General features: G+C 40.4%; 1 protein-coding gene across 6 annotated transcripts in view; it reads right to left on the bottom strand.

Annotated features, from left to right (window-relative positions):
* Positions 1-20,058, bottom strand: part of ptprub (protein tyrosine phosphatase receptor type Ub) — a 162,594-nt gene that overhangs the window by 89,467 nt on the left and 53,069 nt on the right. For 4 of the 6 annotated variants that reach the window (XM_065957545.1, XM_065957544.1, XM_065957542.1 and 1 more), the window contains exon 2: positions 17,622-17,753. In XM_065957545.1, the coding sequence (XP_065813617.1) occupies positions 17,622-17,753 (132 nt within the window). The remainder of the gene's footprint in view (positions 1-17,621; positions 17,754-20,058) is intronic. The other 2 variants (XM_065957543.1, XM_065957541.1) reach the window with 1 other exon arrangement.

Here is a 20,058-nt window from a genome sequence, read left to right on the forward strand (position 1 = left end):
AATCACATCTGTGTACAACAGGGGAAAGAGTCTATTGAGACAGACTTTTTTCTTTTTCACCATAAAAGTTGTTTATGTCTCCCAAAGCTTGGCACAAAGTGCGCTTCCCTTCTGTTTTTTTATATTTTTGTGTATTGTCCAATCGATTACTACCTCTGCCGGCTAAGAGCGCAGGAGTTTTTTTTCCGGCCCTCTTTGTGAGGCCTGTCTGCCGTGTGACATCCTTGTCCTGACAACGAGACTGTGAGAGAGAAAGCAAAAAAAAAAAGAAAAACCTTCAGAATAAAAGGAGGGGAAAAAAGACAGAAATGCAGTAAGGCAGCAAAGCAGCACAGCCAAGTCCTCACTGAGCCTTTGTTTTCATCACACTGCCTTAGGTACGCAACTGTGCACACTAAACACAATGAGAAGTGATTAAAACAGACACGAGGGGAACAAATTTGGAATCTAAATTCCACAGACTGTTGCTTTCTCCTCCATTCGCTGTATGTTATCTGTTGCCCTTCTGCTATCCTTCCAGTTTTGTCTTTTAATATTCCTCGCCAAAGATTCACTTTTGATTTACGAGCTTATTCTCTTTCTCGTCTTTCCTTGCATCTTAAGGGGATTAATTAGAGCTGGTCACACATGATGGGCTAGTCTTTTCTCCAGCATGGCACTGGCCTCTTGGACTGGGTATATATTCATCGCATGGTGAAACAAACATTTATTAACTTAACCTTTATTTTGATGATACAGCTCGTCGCTGGAAATGGCCCGCAGAGAAATAAGGGATATCTTCTGGACACGACTGTAATGTGTGTCTTGTATTGTCGGTAGTTTCAGCTGTCAGCTGGTCATGAGGGGATGAAACCCATGCAACCTTTGCAAAATGATCATTTTTAAGACTGTTGATCCATCTCCACCACATCTAGAAAGGAACTGTAGTTTTACAAAGCTCTCTTTAAAATAATCAATAAATCACAGAGGACAAAAACCTTTCTTCCCTCCCCCCCACAAAAAAATCCCCCAGTTCGGAAATCTCCAAGGACAATTCAGACTCCACTTCTCGGTGTCTGCCAGGGCTTCATCTCAGGATCAGAAACTGTCAACTGCCAAACCAAGCACGGCCATTAGACAGCCGAGGAGACTGCTGTGCTTCGCTTTCAGAGGTTTGCGAGAGAGCAGCTCTGCAAAGCCCTGCCAAGACCCGGCCTAAAGGGAGCTCCTCTGAGCGCACGGCCCTATTTCTGCCTCCACGCGCAGGCTGCGCTCATCAGCCAGTCTGTCTGCAATCAACAATAGCGCCAGATGGATGGAAACCCAAGGATCCACCATCTGACTCAGAGGTAAACTTAGCCAAGAAGAGCGAGGTTTGAAAATAACTTTGTTAAGCGATAAAGAGCTGACATTCACAGGTTTGAACAGGTGCACAGAGGCATACATGTACCTGTCTTTAACCTCTCTTTATCCAGAGGAGGTGGCTAAGCACAGTGTGTGCCTTCTCACTTTCAAACATGACACTTATTAAGAGATGAGAGCTGCTCTATTCAAAAGTGATATTCCCCTTTTTAGATTTTCCAAGTCTGTCTGCAGACTTCCATCCTCTTAAAAAATACGTTTCCAGGCCTTCTCCAGGACTTTGATCAGACCATCGTCTATGCAATCTATAATTTATGGCTGAATATGAGTAATAATTACACTTGAAATGCAACATTTTGCCATTGCATCATGTGTGTACTATTTTGCAAATGTCATGCAGACATGTCTTTTTTGGACAGAACACAGTTTTGAATCATGTCTGCATTCTGTGGTAGAAATTGAAATGTAAACCGTCGTATTTGGAACTGCACAGATGAGATACTGATTCGTAATGAATATTTAATTCGCTATTTGTGAGGTGGAGGCTCATACTAACTTAACAACTGGATATTTACAGAAATGGAAGAGAAATAATCCCCCAATGTTCAGTGTGGCAAGCATGCTGACCAAACAAGAGTCATTAAAACATGCGTCTATTTCATTTGATTGCACATGAACATATTAATCCGTATGACCTTCTTCATTGTTATACCAACTAAATGAAATCAAGTGTGCACTACTGTACTATTGAAGGCTTTCAGAACAAAGTCACTTGAACAAAAAGGGTTCTGCAGCCTCATTTTGAAGGTAAAATGATTCTTTGTCAAAGCTAAATTGGAAAATGAAAGAATTGCATGAAAATGCCAAACAAATTTACACTTGGAGATTTTTTTTATTTCTTTGGAATAAAAACAACATTACCATACAAAGTTTTGCAATACCCTGCAGTATTGATGTTCCACAGATGTCATGTCGACATGGAGATTGCCTGTATTCTCATGTGCTCATTTCCAGTTAGAAGAGTAATGATTTTGTAAACGTGCCTGTTTACCCCCCGTCAAATTTTGTGGGTCATAATGAAAGCACATCCAGTTTTCCTCAAGTGTTTTACAACCAAATCATCAGGTGTCACTTCACTTCCACTGAGTGCATAATAATTTTTGACTGCACAACAACACAGCCCCTCACTTTTTTTTTACTGCTCTCTGTCGTGATTCGACCCATGATCTACGAGCACTTTTCACTCCCATATTCTAAATATCCACTCTATACCAGTTTTCCTTGGGCTAAGTTCTGCCCCAGCCTTTGCGTGACTTTGTAATAAAAGACAAATAGCACCAGTCCCACAGTAGATGGCTCATTAATGACCAAAACGAAGCTTCCCAGCCATCTGCTTGCTGGTGTGTGTTGCGTTTAAAGAGCCGGAGGTCTTATGAGACCAAATGCCAAGAGTGCTCAGAACAAAGGGAGCAGACTGTACATTTCTGTGCGGAGTTGCGACCTGCCAAGCCTCCCAGGGCGAGAGGTCTCCATGAGATGAAGCCGAGCAGAGCGGCAGGGGGGATGGGGGGGGAAGGGGGGAAGGGGGGAAGGGGGGGGCAAAGCCAGCAGCATTAGAGACGAGCCTTTGAACTGTGGAATGGGCTAAAACCTTCACGCTTAATATGTCAGAGGGAAGATTTACAGCTGCAGCCAGCCACTGTAAACAACCCTGTATCATGTGTCCATCCATATTTACATTGTTAGATATTAATAATAACTCTTGCATTTGTATTTTCTGCTCACACACTTGCAAACTCACAAACACAGGCAACAAACTCTTCTGTAAGAAGCCTCTCTTATATATGGGGGAGCTAATTTCAACCTTTCCTTATTCCCCCTGCCTTTGAAGTGTTCTTCTGCTCCTCTTAGTAGTGCAAGGAGGTTCGACCCGCGGAAACAGGATTAGTCCAGCCCCGCTTCCTAATTAATTGTCGAGCTGTTTGGCTAATAAATCTTGGTTATCTGGCCCTCTAATCGTAGCAGGAAATAGCACGACTCTGACCCAGCCGCCGCAATCTCTAACAGAGTTTGCTCTCTGTAATCAGGCTCGGAGAAATGCAGAGGGAATATCTGCTTTATTTTGCTCTCCTCCTAATTCAATTAAAAAAGATAGGCCAGTGCATTGTGGAAATTGTTGTGCATCGTTAGATTAGGCTCTAATTGGCTCTGCTGTATTCTGCAGCAACTTTGTTTCTGTGTGTGTTTTTTTAAGAACTTCTTTTTGACGCAGTATTTGGAGGAGAGAAACAGTAGCTCTCCAAAAAGAAGAAAAAAAAGCAAAGAGAGGGGATATCTGACTGCAGAGAACCTGAAGGTCCACAGAGCAGTTACACACTGTTGAACAAGAGTTTGGTGAGTGACATACAGGCAGATATCTAAGTAAATTAAACAAAATCAGCACTCTCACCCTGAGGCACACACGCCTACAGACATGAGCTCAAGTTTTGGGTAACTATGGTTCTCTGCTGCCCGAGCCCCTCCACAGACAGCTGGCTTCTCTGGAGAATCGAAGCTGAGATTATAGTCGGAGTGAGTCAACACTTACAAGTGTACCAACCAGAGCTGCAAGATTGCTTATTTGCAATCCCACATCCTACAGCCAGACGTGAAATAACACCAGAAGAGTTAGGCGGGAATATTTTGAAAAAAGAGAGAAATAGCAGCAAATAATAGTGTGCACTTTGAGGACAGTCTGCAACTCAGTGAAATAAAATAAAAAAGTGTGTGACACTGTGTGTTTGTGTAAAAATAGGTCCATGTGATCTTCGGCTGCTCTTCTCCCAGAGAGGCCGAGTATAAATTTGGTTAAGCGCAGTGCAATTCCCGCAGCTGTTTGTGGCAGCATTCTGAAGCTGTGCGAGGGGCATCCAGCTGAGTATCGCAGCCCATTGACTGCCACCTCAGAAAGAACACATCAGACGGCGAGGAGAACGGCGTCCCCTCCCTGTAGGAGTCACGTTCACAGGAACAGCTTTGAAAGGTTATGTTTCCCACAAGTTGGACTCTGAAATTCCCTGTTTTCTCTGCAATGAAAAACATTACAAGCAGAGCATATAAAAGAATATGAGTTTTTCCACTGAAGTTATGATTATGGCTTTTTTCGATCGCTCTCTTAAGAGAGTGAGGGCCCTTAGCAAGGTGATAAGAAGCGGCCCACATAGCAGTGGGAGCTGGAACTTCATAATTGTACTGTCACAATAAACCTGATGCAGAGCTTCCAGATTTCACTTTATGGCTCTGCCTCAAAACTCACATAAACAGACACGGAAGCAATGAAGCTGCAGGCACTCTCATGTTTCCTAACATGAATTAAATCCTGTATACAACCCCATAAGTCAGCCTACTATATGAATGCATGGTGTGCATTGAAGTGCCCGTGCCAGCTTCATTCATGCACGTGTTGCTTTGTTGCAGCACTGATTTGCAGCGTGTGCCATTATCCTCTTTCTCATTTTCTGATATTAATGTGAGCGAGCGCTGTCAGACAGCTCCTCGTGGAGAAGCCCCAGCAGTCATTAGCTGTAACACCCTGGGAGTGTTCCTTAGAGGGACATGCTCTTTCCTCTGATTACAATAACACTCACAACGCCAGGGCCCGTGATGCCACGACGGAGACATATCGACTAGTCTCTGATGTTTTTTCTGTTATGCTACAAATATTCCATAATTTTTTTTTCAGAGTAATTGAAGGCTTCATGCTGTGGCTCGCAGAGGCATCTGCAGCCACATTTTGTTCATAACTGCGAACGGCGGTCGCCTTTTTATGCCATTCCCACTCTATAATAGCAGTCGATATGTCTGAAGGTAGGAGGTACTGGAGAGATTTGATGGAGGGAGTAAATGCAGAATAGTAATCCTACAGAAGCCATAAAAGCAGACAGCTCCACAAAGGGGAATATCTCTTATTTTGAAAGGCTGCTGGATCCACCATCTGAATACTTTAAAGAGATTCAAGAGTGAAGTTTTACACAAAAAGATCAAATAAAAAGTCATTGACTGTGCACAGATGATTCCTCTTTCTTTAAGTCTACTGTCCTGTCTTCAGCCGAGCCTTTCATAAAGCAATAACTCATTTGAGTGGCAAAGAGCCTTTCATATGCGTTAATAGAGAATTACAAAGTTGGGTGAAGCCTGAGAAGCTTAATGTCTGCAGTCTGTCTGAGAAAGATGGAGGACATACTGAACAGATTGGCACAGACGAGACGGAGACATAAACACACAGTCTGTCATTTTAGTACGTCTCTCATGCAGAAAATACAAAAATTCTAACAAATCGCATTTTTTTTAAGTTTCATTTCTAGTATTGTTTTCCACATATTTGGCTTCCTGTGCATCATATATTAAATAAAGTACGGAGAATGGAGATGATACGAGCTGACAGATGTGATGCAAGCTATTTATATCCAGGCTGCAAAAGACAGGCAGCAAATGCAGATGGAGCAGAGCTCCCCTGAGACTTGATATAATATATTACTTATTGTGTGTAATTCAAGTAGCCATCCATCTCTAGATAGTCATTCTGCTTGCATCAGGCCTTTCACATTCATTATCATATCAGTTAACACAATTTAATGCAAATGGCTCCACCCAGAAGCCGGGCCTACATATCAATTACCGACGAGGTGTTGTGCACGACAAGAGTTATTATGGTAACACTGCTGAATTAAATTACACCTGAGAGGAACTGTGTGAACAGGAATGGAGGAGAGATTAAGAGGGAACACGAGGGGTAAAATGTTTTGCTCCCACACCTTCATTCGCTGAAGGACCCTCTCGGCCCATCGTAAGAATGAAACCACATCGGACCTCAAGAGGATCCTACGTCTCCAATCAATGTTATTCCAGCAGATGGAGATGAAATAACCTACACTCAGAGCCCCTCGTGGATGAAGGATCGCCACCCACTACATCTGAGGAGAAACACACTGAAATCATTACGACTCACAGCAGAGGATCAATCACTGCTTACAAATGCGACGCATGCCGATTGACCGGTGTTTGTCTTTGCCATTATCTAGATCTTTCTACCTCTATCATGGTTGGAACACTTGAAGCACATTATGTTGTTTCAGTCTCAAATGGTGCATCTGGTTCTAACTCAGCCACAGTGATAACTGAAAGGAAAAAACAGCCATTTTATTTAAGGGGGGGGGGGGGGGACAAAGTTTAAACAGAAAATAAACATTTGATGTGAAAGGGAAACAATTTACAGATTTTGTGATTAAAAAATAACGATATAAAATTGAATGTGCACTTTGAAATAAAGCTTTCTAATTGTTTCTATAGATCAAACATACTTGTACCCTTGAATGGCGATATGGATGCTTTATATGAGCTCTTTAGGAACTGTTGCACACTGAAGCTATTTTTGTGAATCCTTGATGGTGTAACCAGTTCTCCCACTGGGACCTGTGAAGTATGAATAAGGGTCCCACAGGGACACAGGGCACTGCATTTTTAAGCAGATGGCGGCAGCTTCTAACTCCCACAGGAGAACGCTACAACACCTTATTTCCCCTAAGAAGAGCAGTCAACCTGGCAATGAAAATAAAGCGTATGCTGGAGAATAATGACATTCATATAGCAAGTCAGCAAGAAGTGCAGCGCTGTGATCTCTTTGCAAAATGAGTTTAATGTTATAAGGACGTCTTGTTTCTGTATAGAATATTAATAAACCGGGATGACTCAAGTTTTGAAATCACTTTTTTATTAAAGAACTGCTGCACCACTTCATTCTCCTTTCCTCCCCCCTCCCATGCCCTTTTATTGCTGTTCTTATTGATTCATTTATCTTACAACCATTTTGTTGATACCACCAAGTCATCATAGTCTGAAAAACTGAGGAAGTGTTTTAGACTGAAACCATAGACTGTATAAAACATGGTAGTATTCTCAGGGACATCACCCATAAGTTTCTGCAGCATCGTTATGAAATCCAATGAAGGTTGTTGCTGTTTCAAATTAAAACCTGGAACGAGGCAAAGAAGTGGAGCTTAGGCGGGTCTTTGAAGCTACAATGGACTTGCCTTTGAGTCAACTCAGAAACTCAAATTTATGCATTTTTTAAGACATGAGCTGTCAATACTAACTTTGTTTTTGTCCAAGGCTGTAATCATGGTTATCTCTGCTGTCAAAATGGTCAGTTTAACATGAGTGTTAATGGGTCTTCCAGGGCTTTCGGAGCCAAACTGCATATTTTGTATTCTTTTTATTTATAGCAAATTGACATTGTCTTCATATTTCAACACCAGAGATTGCCGCATTAATATTTTTCAATTATTTAATTATTATTTATACTATTATTAAATTACATATCTTCAAATGTGCTTCTGAGGAAACTCATTTTTGACCGTAATCCATGAATTTGTGTTGTAAATTCTGCATTTGTTTGTTTACAGTTTACAGTCAAGACTACATTCTGCGCTGACACAAACTGTTGATATATGATGTAAGTTTTGCACCACAGCCCGACCATAGCATGTGTAAAGGGCAAGCCCTGTAGGTTTTGTGCTTTGCAATTCGTACATCCCTCGATAAACTTTAATTTCAGATTTGCAATTAATTTGGTATAATTGCAGGCAAAAGGTCATCTCATGAGAAATGCATACAGCTTCACTGCACTAGTTCACACAGTAGCCTTCAGTTATGAAAACAAGCCAGTTATCACATCTCTGTGAGGTCTGAGACTAAGAGGAAGAGGGCGGTGATGGGTGAAGGTAAATAGAGAGAAACTCGGTCACCCGACCTGTTTGTTTAGCTTCTCACAAGGACTTTGCCGGCTTTGCACGATCTGATTTTAAACAAATCCACGTTATTTAAGAGGGGGAGGTGTAACATTTCAATGTGTGTCTTATGACAGTGCAGTTGCTCTCAGAGACCTTCGGTGGGTGCCAAAGCACACTAAACCAAGTTCCTACATATTGTTGCTTTAAAAAAATAAAAGTCTTTCAAAACTTAAAAAAAACAAGTTTTTCTTTAAAAAAAAAAAAAAAAGATATTTCAAATCAAGATACAAATGATACAAATCTTATAACAGAACTGTTTTTCTGTGCTTTCAGAGAAGGCTCCCTTTCCCACTATTTGAAAGCTCCTTTCTTACATCATATAATAAATTCAAATCAGCCACTATATCGTTGTTGTGGACCCTATTTTACTTCAAGCCACAGCTGACAAAGAGCAAAGTACAAACTTACTTCGAATCAAGTGATTGGTTTATTATTAACTAAAAATTGTACATTAAAGTACAGAAAAGCAGTTCAGTGAAGCCCATTCACTGCAGAGAATCAAGTATGAGCATGTGTCTGGTACTGAGATTTAGAAAGTAGATCTGATCTTTAAGACTCTTAACAAGTCAAATTTCCTTGCCCCAGTCACATATTTTCTTCCTATTACAATCAATTCAGGCCTTAGTTTTAGGCCTTGATTGATTGTGATAGGATTTTTCACTGTTTTATAAAAATTGTACTGAGATATTTTTGACTCTAGACACACACACACACACACACACACACACACACACACACACACACACACACACACAGTGTGTGTTTTGCAGTGTGTGCATGTAATCCATCAAGCATTTACAGGAAATGAGACACTAAATGGTGAAGGATTGCTGATATTTTCAGGAAAAGTCTGTGTTCAAGCCGGAGTAATAATTAATCGATGTAATTTATGATACTGAGTCGTTCAGTTGATGATTAATTGCAAGAAAAAGGTTGATGGTATGAAATATAAGTGAGGATCTCTGTTTCTGCCTCTCACTGCTCTGCTCTGAGCATAGAGAGCTGTCAAAAATGTGAACATTTTTTAAATTAATGAACAAATCTGCATACATCTTGTTCTGTCAGCTCAGCAGCCTGCGTTTTGAGTACTGTCAAAAACATCTGAGACGCCTTTTTCCTTCTATTGAAACAAACGCAGCACAGAATGGATCATAAATGAGTTATTGTGAACGCAGAACTTTTGTGAACATTTTCCGTTTATTTCTAATTCATGCGTATTGAGACAGTGAAAGCAGACCTAAATACAAGCAGAATTTTTAGAAATATGTGGAATCTGTGTGTTCTGGTTTCACATAACTTGCCAGGGCCCTGAAGCCTGTGATCTGTGAACATTCAGACAGAGCTGGAGCAAAGTTGAACACAGGGGAGTAGTGGAGTGCACAGAGGTTGGGAAATATCCAAACACACACACACACACTGAAAACTATCCACACCAGGCACACATACAAAGCTTATTCCAGCCTCATGATCACCAAAGAGGGAGTGTGTGACGAACAGAAGAGAAGAAGAAAGCAAACTTCAAATATTTGGAGAACACGTTCAAAGCCAGTGGGAGCAGGAATGGCTTTAAAGTTAATTCAAGTGTTCACATTTGATCACAAAGATACTTTTAACTCTGTTAATCTTCTGCTTACTAAGAATGTAACACAGAGCCCTAGATGGATTAGATGATACAAAACTGCAGAGAGTTTTGCAACCATCTCTGTGACCACAGCTCTGTGCTCTGAGCTTACACAGACTTCCCACTTCAATATTGGCTGTAAACACATTAGAAGCTATAAGAAACATTTATTATTTATGGTTGGTAATGAGGACTTTAGGAGATAAAAGCGTACTGAAACTCTGATTGGATTTTTTTTTGCACACGTTGTAATGGATTTGATGTCATTCAAAATGCAATAACTTGTCTTTGTGTTTTTCATAGAAATGTTGATTGCATTACCATCGTATTTAATTCGGTACATTCGGTGTCTCTCTCTCCACATGAATTGTATTAATATTGAAATCTCCTGACTCTTCATCTAGTGCCATCATCTGATCAATATATGTACCAGAATTTGTTTTTTCAACAAATAAGACACATTTTAGTCCCATTAGCCTCAGCTGTACCAAGGGTTTGGTGCTAATTAGTCCATCAGTCAACAAGCAGCCTATAGAGAGGGTTGACTCATACAGATACCTCGGGACAACAATTGATCTCAGGCTCTACCTTCCAACTAAACAGTGAATCCATCTTCTCCAAGTGAAAGCAGCGCCTCTTCTTTCTCAGAATACTCTACAAATTTCAAGTCCACCAATCAGTCCTGATTGTGTTTTACAATTTTTTTTTTTTGTAATCAGTTTGAACGTTTAATAACACCTGATTTGGGTCCCTGTCGAACATTCATCGCAATCCATTAAACGGTATCATAACAATAATCAGTAAAATAATCAGACAGCAGCAGGAACCACTAATCAGCATTTACAACAGGAGGACAAAACTAGATGGACAGCACGCACACACACGCACGCACGCACGCACACGCGCACACACACACACACACACACACACACACACACACACACACACACACACACACACACAACCTTCAGCCCTCAGGCCACAGGTACTGTACGCTCCCCTTCGGGATTAAGAGAGCATGATGTCAAGCTTTGCACCCACATCCATCAGACTCATGAATGGCTGATCTGGGTTTTTTTTTGACCACCACTCTTTTTGACCTTTCATAACATTATTCATGACCTATATGTATCATGCTTTTAATCACAAGTTCACTTGAATGGTTATTCATTGTAAGCCATATTAGAATTTTTAATATTATATTGCTAATCTGTCACGCATCATTTCTTATAGCTTCGAGCTTCACTCACTCTCTTCGACTCTTCAATTGCACTTTGGATGTTGAATGTGATGTGTGTGTGTGTGTGTGTGTGTGTGTGTGGTGTGTGGTGTGTGTGTGTGTGTGCAGGGTTTGTTTTTGTACTGTGCTTTCATTCATGGGAGCTGTGCTCATTGAAGTTCCTAACGGGTTAAAAAAGGTGTTTGAATTTGAATTGAATAATTAGCTAATGAAATCACTTTAACAAATCTAAACTATTGAAAAACAAACTCGTCATCAGCATTTCAGTATGTCAATGTGAGCATGTTAGGATATTGACCTTCAAATCTAAAATCCAAGGCACTGTTCCTTATGAGCGTCACACAAAGCCATGACTGCTTGGCATGTAGACTCCAGTCACAAATATTCATTATTTTAAGCAAATGGAAATCAATAAAACATTTGAAAAAATCACTTACAAAAACCCAACAGAAAAATATGAGAAAAGCTAGACTTCATAATGGTATAACCCTGCAGGTCAGCAAGCTTTACTATTCATTCCTCTACAAACTGTGCTGATAAAGCTTAAAGAGTGAGATAAACAATAAATCTCCATCTGCTTAAGTTTGTCAAATGGGTCCAATTATATGCGAGGAAAAAAGAAAAGTCCTTATTTATGCAGCCAAGATGAATTAAGCTGCAGCTATGTTGCAGTTGTCACCCGCCTGGCCTTTTTAATGAGCCGAACTCTTATGCTTCAAGTGACCATGCCACTTCATCTCACCTGAGTTAAGGTGATTCACCCAGTACCTCTATTTGGCTACCATCCCGAGTGTGCTTCCGGAGCCTCAATTATGTTGTTAAACCGGCAACCTCACAGATAAAAGCACTCTAGCAGTCCCTCTAAAGCGACACTAATTAGACAGAAACAGCCAAAAGGGGGCTGCATTACCATACCTACCTATGTGTGTGTGTGTGTGTGTGTGTGTGTGTGTGTGTGTGTGTGTGTGTGTGTGTACAGTATGTGTGTAGGGGGGCAGAAACAGAGAAAAAAATAAGCAGTCACAGAGTAAACTTCAGTTAGAATCACTATGTCTGCTCTGGAAACAAAAGATCTCCATCATTCACATAAACGACTCCTCTTTACCTTATTGAATAAACATAAAGGGAGCCTAGTACACTTCCCTGGATAACAATTCATTTAATTTGTTTGATTTTAATGCTTCTATGAGTTGAAAGGTAATTCAGTAGTGCTTTAATAGGAGAAAGAGCTTTCAGACATTTATATTACACATCAGTGATCAATAAATATGATCTTCTTTGTCTAGAAGTAATGAGTCATAAGTTATTATCCCTGTGAGCGGCTGGTGTCCGGTCCTCTGTAGGTTTTCATTCCAACCCAATACTCCAGCTGCTTATTTCACTAATTAGTTCCTCCCTCTCTCACTGAAGGTGTGTTGATTAGAGGAATCAGTGGGTGGATCATTTGGCTTGCACACACACGCGCACACACACACACACACACACACACACACACACACACACACACACACACACACACACACACACACACACACACACACACACACACACACACACACACACACACACACACACACACACACACACACACACACAAAAAAAATAATACACTATCTCTCTCTCTCGCTCTCTCTTCAACCTCTATTCATGTACAAAAGATGTGGTACTATCCCTGAAAATAAACAACAAGCCATTTTCTTTCATTTGTTATTTTGTTCCTCATCCCACAGTTTTATCCTTGAAGCCAAGCCTGTTAAAGCTGATACACTGCTTAAGCCGTTGCATCACTTTTTATTAAGATTTACTCAACCATGACTTCAGGCTCCATATATCTGCTCGCCTTTCAAATCCTCACCAGTTTATTTTTTCTTCTATTTTCTGAATCTGAATTACAGAAATATACCTAACCCCTTTAGAAACAGAGGGACAGCTTTCTGAAAAAACTTGTCTACAAGCAAATGTCCTTTAACAGTGGTTCAACATGTTTTCCTTGGAGCCCCCTATACTAAATCTATAACTGTGTGTGTGTGTGTGTGTGTGTGTGTGTGTGTGTGTGTGTGTGTGTGTGTGTGTGTGTGTCAGTGTGCATAGGTGTATATATATAATTGTGTACAAATTAATGTCTAATATATAAATTTAGCAAATAACATGTCATTGTTTCTATAGAAAAATGCATGAGCAACTTTAAACAGAGGTTGACTTTTCTCTGTCTCACTTGTATTTTAATACAGCCTATAAATTAAATATCTGTTTTTATAAGTCTTTATGTATTTGTCTTGAGTAACACAGAGTTTATTTGAAAGCACTAAGCTCTTTATTAAAAAGTATCTGCTGAGTTTCAAGCAGCACATCTGCAAGAATATCCATCTAAAAACCTTATAAGAGCGGTAGTAACCTTTTGGAACCTACAATAGAACTATATATCGAGACCTTTAAAATGGGGGTGATATATTTTATACGAAGTAAAGTAGACTTGTGGCCGTGAAAGGTGAAGGAGGGCAGTGTAATAGGGTATTAAACCGGTGAGGACGGCTGGTCAGCTCTGATAACAACACACTCCTACAGCAGATGTATCTGTCTCCTCGCTCTGCCTCGTCCTTTCACAGACGCAGATGAATCTCGAGGTCCTGTCCATGACACACAAGCACTGACAGGCAGTGGCTCTGTGGTGTGTGCGCCTGGGGCCAGGCAGGGGCGAGAGGTGACGGATAATAAAGGCCAGAAGATATGACATTGTCCTCCACAGAAAAACCGGTAGAGGAACGGATACAGATGGAGGACTGTGTGTTTTCACTGTATGAATTAGCTTTGTTAAGGTCATTACATTGAGCCTGCTGCTACAATATGTGCCCAATGACCAGGCTCTGACCCCAAGATAATGCTCAAAGCAATTCTTCATGTAAGGCTTAACCTTTCGGAGACACGAGGTCCCATCAAGCTTTAGAGTACATTCAAGTCTAAGGACATTTATTAAAGTATCTATTGTGCTCATATCTAATAAAACAACCAATCAATTCACCTTGTAGCTTGTTGAAAAATGATGTACAAATACACAAGCCTGCAGCAGAGCCTCTTTGTGGAAGTTACCTTCACCGTATGTGTGCCACTGGACAGCATAGGAAACATTTTGAGATAGGGAGAGGGGGGGATTTGGAGATTAGCATGCAGCACATAGTGATAAAGAAGCAGTGGCATATTTCACCACTATATTTCAGAACTGTCAGAACACTTCTGTATGACTCAGCTAGAAACTAAAGCCTCAATTTCAGCACATCTAAGAGACATTTTTTTGTCTGCTGAGGTAGATAAGAGAGCGAGAGTTGTGGCAGAAACAAACACCTCGCACACACAGAGTTGAGATGGGGTTCTTTTAGTAGCTCCTACGACAGTCACTGAACCCTAATGAGTGGTTGCAAGCAAAATATTTTATACATCAAAGTCTTTTAGAGGTCTTGGGAAGTAAAAGCGTGTGAAAATACTTGTATAAAGCCTTTTGTGATGTCAGAAGGAGCTTCATACAATCTGATAATATTCACTGCAGTCAGTGTCATTTGGGGCTAAAGGCTAAAGTTAGCAAATGGATTTGGGGTGATTTATTTACAAAAGAAAAACGAGCTTACCAGACCTCTGGAACTCATCTCTGCTTTATCAACTTGTGGCTAGAAGGTTTTTAGTATGAGACATCTGAATTCAAGACAATACTGTTAGCCTTCAAGCTACATTGTGGGTAACCAAGGCACTCGTTTTTTTCTTTTTCTTTTTCAGGTCATGGTGTCAAAGAATTCAGAGAAATGTAAGTGTTTCACTTTTCTTCTTAGCCACTCAAGAAAACTATACAACCTTAAAATGGAGTTTTGTTAACCTTGTAATTGTTTGAATTCAGGTCCTTGAAAAGATTCTTAGTTTTTGTGACGGCTGTATGTTTCCCTATGCTGTTTGTTCCTTCTCCACTTCCTGTTGTCTTCAGCTCTGCCCAGGTGAAGCTGTTAATGACTCAACCTGGCTCAGTGCTTAAAAGGCCAGCACTGGCTTCAGGAAGGAGCGGCCTCTGTGAGTTGGGACTGCTGTGCAGGGACTGTGTGTTGCTGTGTTAGTTTCGTTAGCTTTAAGGTGACCTTTGTTTAATCATTTCGTTTGCCTGTTAATTAATCCACTGGTTTGACTTTGTTAAGGTGTTTTAGGTATTTTCCAGGGTCAATGTGTGGTTTGTTGTTATCCCCATAGAGCCGCCTTATGGTGGGGCGTAACAGTTGCTCTTTTTAACAGCCAATCACTCAGCAGATGATCACTATGCCTACTTTATACACCAGTGTAATAAAAGGGCAGGTTAATAAGTGATTTATGTGAGTGGAAACCACCTAATATCCACCTATAAATGTGTTGATTCTTTTATGCAAGTAATCTGCCATCTTTTCCCAGTTATTTAAAAAGAGTTAAGACACATACTTAAATAGCCCACTCTGTTGTATTCATGTTTGTAGCAAGTATAAGAAACAGATTAGTTTTGGTTTCTCCTGAACTGTTCATGTCAAAAAACAGAAAAGGCTCCTTTAAATCTCCATTGTATTTCAGCTAAAGATCCACGTTTAACCTGTCGTTGATAAGAATTGGTGGACTACAATGCTTTACAAGGTGGACAAGGAAAGTGAGATATATTATAATCATCTTTCTTTAAAGCTTTAAGAGGTTTTCAATGGATTTTTCATTTCGGGCCAGACTGATACTTTGGAAAGGATAGTACAACCTGATACATCTGCCTTTCAGAAAATGGGGGTACACTTGACATGCACACCCATATTTTTTTACAAGGTCGTCATCCTGCAAGCTGAACTTGTTCATTAAAACAGCAAGATTATCAATTGCAACCAGGCATCTCACACCTAATTCAAAATAAAGACGAGAGTGATAAAAATGGGACATTCTTATTAAGATCTCACCACATTTTATCGTCCTTTTTTTTTTTGTAAGACTCTTTTCTCTTTCATGGGAGCGGCGGTCTGTAATTTCTCCAGGGAGCCACAAGCTTCTGCTATCTCAGCTGTGTTTACTAATCTTCCCTCGACACCAGTTTCTCAGCCTCGCAAAGTTAATACTGGTCCAATGTAAATAGCCTTATCTCGTAAACTCTTGTTATCCCCCCACCTTGGCTGCCTAATGTGAGACATGTTTAGAAGTCAATGGAGGGGGATTAATTCAGAGAGTAAGAAGGGAAAAAAAAGACAAGAAAGAAAACATTTCCTGTGTCAGTGAAAATGCCATGGTGCGACTAACGAAGGCTCAGTGTTGTCAATATGTAAGGCCACCAATCACATGAAGAACATGAGCATTACACTGCTTTTACTGCAGAGCTGAAGGATGAGCAGATCATAAATTAGACTAAATTTGTCTCCTGGTTCTCAGAGCTAATCGATTGAGCCGTCTCATCATGCGCAGGTTACAGTACCTGCCTCACTCCACCTGTGCTACTCTGCTCCACTGGAGGCCCCCAATCGCTTTAAATGCCATGGCAGGAAGTTTTAATTAAACCCAGAGGGAAAAATATTAATTATCACATCGCCTGCCGAGAATTGGCAGTTGGCTGCAGGCGGATTCTCCCCAGAATGCCGATGACGTGAAGGTGAACGGGGTGCAGGTTGAAAGTTTAGGATGAAATTTGGGATTTATTTCACTTTTATATTGAAAGACGCCTGGGGACAGGAAGGAGATTTGTTCCCATGAATCAAAATCACAACTATGCAGCTTTTAAAAAATAACAGCATTTATCCCTGCAGGACAGTTTAGAACATTTTACAGGAATACAAGAGAGGATACCTTTTGTAACAGGATGAAGTACTTTCTGAAGCTGCCAAGTATTTCCCCTACATCGTCATCTTTAAATATGTTCCTTTTAATGAATCTTTTTTATAGACTGTCAAATAAAATCTGATCTTTATTCCAAGCTTGTAACGTTTTCTTAGTTATTTGTCCCTCTCATGATCACGATAATATGTTTTCATGGAATGGTCTTGTCCATATTACCTTATCTGATTGATTGGTTGGTCTGCTCCTTAATCATACTCTAAGTTTCCAGTGTAGCAGTACGCCAGCAGAGAGCCCACTGCTGCCACTGGTGTTTCTGCTGAGAAGCTGAAACAGCACTCTTCTCTTTGTCAGATCCCTGTAGGTATTTGTTAATGCAGAGACGGAGGAGCGCCTTATAAACTATGCATGCCATCTCCCTCTGGCAACCAGCAGTAGAGAGGATGATGGCAGGAAAATGCTGGTTTCCATTAGTCCTGTGAGGCTGGTTAACATAAAATTATCCTTGGGGTAAGCGGGAAGCAGGCAAATCTGGGGTCTTCATTAAAGCTGATGCATAATGGAGGCTGGACATATAAAGGCTGGTTCACACAGTCGCACTTTTATGATACGCCTGCCTCACTGCTTCGTACAGAAAACTATTTAATACATTTAAAAGAAACAGTAGCAGACAACAACTGTAGGGATGCCACAAAAGAACGGCTACTGAGTCTGTGCAGCATGGACTTTCTGTGTTTCAGTGTAAGATTTTATGCAGATCCACATTAGAGCAGTAGGAGGAAGGAGCACTTACCCCGCAGGAGGTCAGAGCTGGTGTAAGGTGAGCTGTACGTCCGAAACAGCAGCCAGTCAAAGTCATCCTCCTCCCCCTGGGCGAAGTCACACAGGTTGGGATCTGAATCCTCTTCAAACGTGCAGCCTGCTGCTGAAAAAAAGAGGGAATAAATTATAAAACAGTTGCAGCAAACATGGTAAGAAAGTTTGGTTTTAAGAGCAAATATTTACAACCTTAAAATGTCTCTGATATTCACTGAATGTAAACTTGAACTACTGCCAAACCCAGCAGCCAGCCACAATGAAAAGTGCTCTGCAGCCACGCTGACCTCCTCCCTGTACTCCCTTAGAGCAGAGCAACGACCTGACTTTACTTTTTAAAAAGAACAATTCACCCTGACAAGCTAATGTGGCTTTGCAATGCGGCTACAACCGATGTTTCCCATGAGTCATACATTTGATCTGATGCCACTCAGCTCTGGCTGCACAGAAAAAAAGATGAATAAAGCAACCCTTGAACAGTCACACTGGTAATGTGTGGACCTCCCACACACATATTCCACTCTTTGCAATTGTGCCCATGCATAAACATGAATATAAAAGCAAGAGGTCATTTTGTTTTCAGGTGAGAATCATACAAAACATAGTGCAATACATCGACAACAGATTGTGTGTAGTAGAAGCTAACTCAGAATAAAAATCTCAACAATATGTGAACACATGATTATGGTAAACAAAATGCTTCTAACTGCATCATAAAATACAAGGCATTAACTGTGACTATGAGCACCATCGTGAATTGAATTGTCAAAGTCCAAAAGCTTGGATGTGCGGTCCATATTTGATGTCACACAAATGAAATGTGTTCAAATATTCACATTTTCTCTCAAACAAGTCAAGCAATGAGCTATAATTACTTCAGACCCACAATAACCCTGGGTAAAACAGTGCTTGCCCGGCACCTAAGGAGGATTACCCAATCCCATAAAACATTCACAAACAAGACATACCCCAAAACCAATCCACAAAAGCATACAAACAGTGATAACATTTTGGAGAAGCTGATTCCCTGGGGAATGTAGTAATTATTGTAATACCTCACAACCTGCTATTCCATGCGCCCAAAAGCCAATTTTTCAAATTATATTTAATAGCTATGGCTTTAATGGCTCTTGGTTCCTGAATAATGTGCTGCAGTCGCTGCTCTCTGCATCTGTTGCCATATTTTACATTAGTCCATGGGTGAGAGAATTACAGTGAAACAGTGGGCAGTTTGAACAGCCCCGTCATAAGACCAGAGCCTGTGTCAGTAATCATTGGAGTAGGACAGCATGAGATGTGACATGCTAATGATAGGAATAACCACAAGCCACTCCTGAAGGTGACCCCTGTGGTCTACAGCTTGATCACCACTCATTCTTTTCTCTAATCTGCCATTAAACAAATTGTCTCAATATGACGGCCTGCAGACAAAAAAACAGCCGGTCTCACTGCGGAGAGGATTTATAATTCTCTCTTTTACTACTGATGCAGAAGATAGCCACAGCTTTCAGTAACTAACAGGGTACTGCCATTGTTGGACTTGATTTTTTTTTCTTTTTTAGTTTAGAGGCTAAACAAAGGTATATGGGCAGTGTGAATAATAGATTTTCACTGCATGCAAACATCTTTGTGTAAATCAGTGTACTTCTAGTGATGAAAGATACAACAGAAACGTCAAAGTATTTGGTCTTTTTCGATTCTCTGTTTTTTGAAATTTTCAAAATCCAAAACAGAAACACCAACCAGAATTAACAATCTTAGACACAAAAATAAATGAAAGAGAATAGATATAGGTTTTGACAGTAAAATGATTTAATGCAAAGTCTCAGGAATACAACTTTTTTTTTTTTTAGCTAGGAACAACATTTTTGAAAATGTGACAAATAATGCTATTGTTTCTAATCTGTGTTTAAATTTTGCACTAATGTAATGTAATGAATAAAATTAAGATTAAATAGGATAGATATTCCTGCCAACAGGTACAAATAAAGTCACCTGAACCTGAACATGTAAAAGACCAATCATTCAATTCTAATTCCAACCTCTGTTATTTGAGGGTTATGTACTCAATGTTACAAACACATTTTAGTTGAAACTCAAGCTGGTTTATGCCATTTTCCAGTTGGCCTCCATATAGATTTCTTTAACTGCACAATGTTCAACTTTGCTTACCACCTTTGAGCTCCCAATTTGGTTCCAAGGAGTCAAAAAGGTCAAAAAGTGATCATATCCTTCCCTCAAACCAAGCTGAGACTTGTAGAGGATTGGCTCCTGCTGTGCTTTTTGACAACCACCAACATGTCATCTCGGTAAATAAAACCTTTACCCTTGCCTGCTGTTACAGAAATGTATTTGCACCTCGGCAGGAGGCAGCATGAGATACTAAGGAAGATGAGCATGTGGTTGATCTTTGG

The sequence above is a fragment of the Labrus bergylta genome, chromosome 8 (genome assembly GCF_963930695.1).
Source record: "Labrus bergylta chromosome 8, fLabBer1.1, whole genome shotgun sequence".
NCBI lineage: Eukaryota > Metazoa > Chordata > Actinopteri > Labriformes > Labridae > Labrus > Labrus bergylta.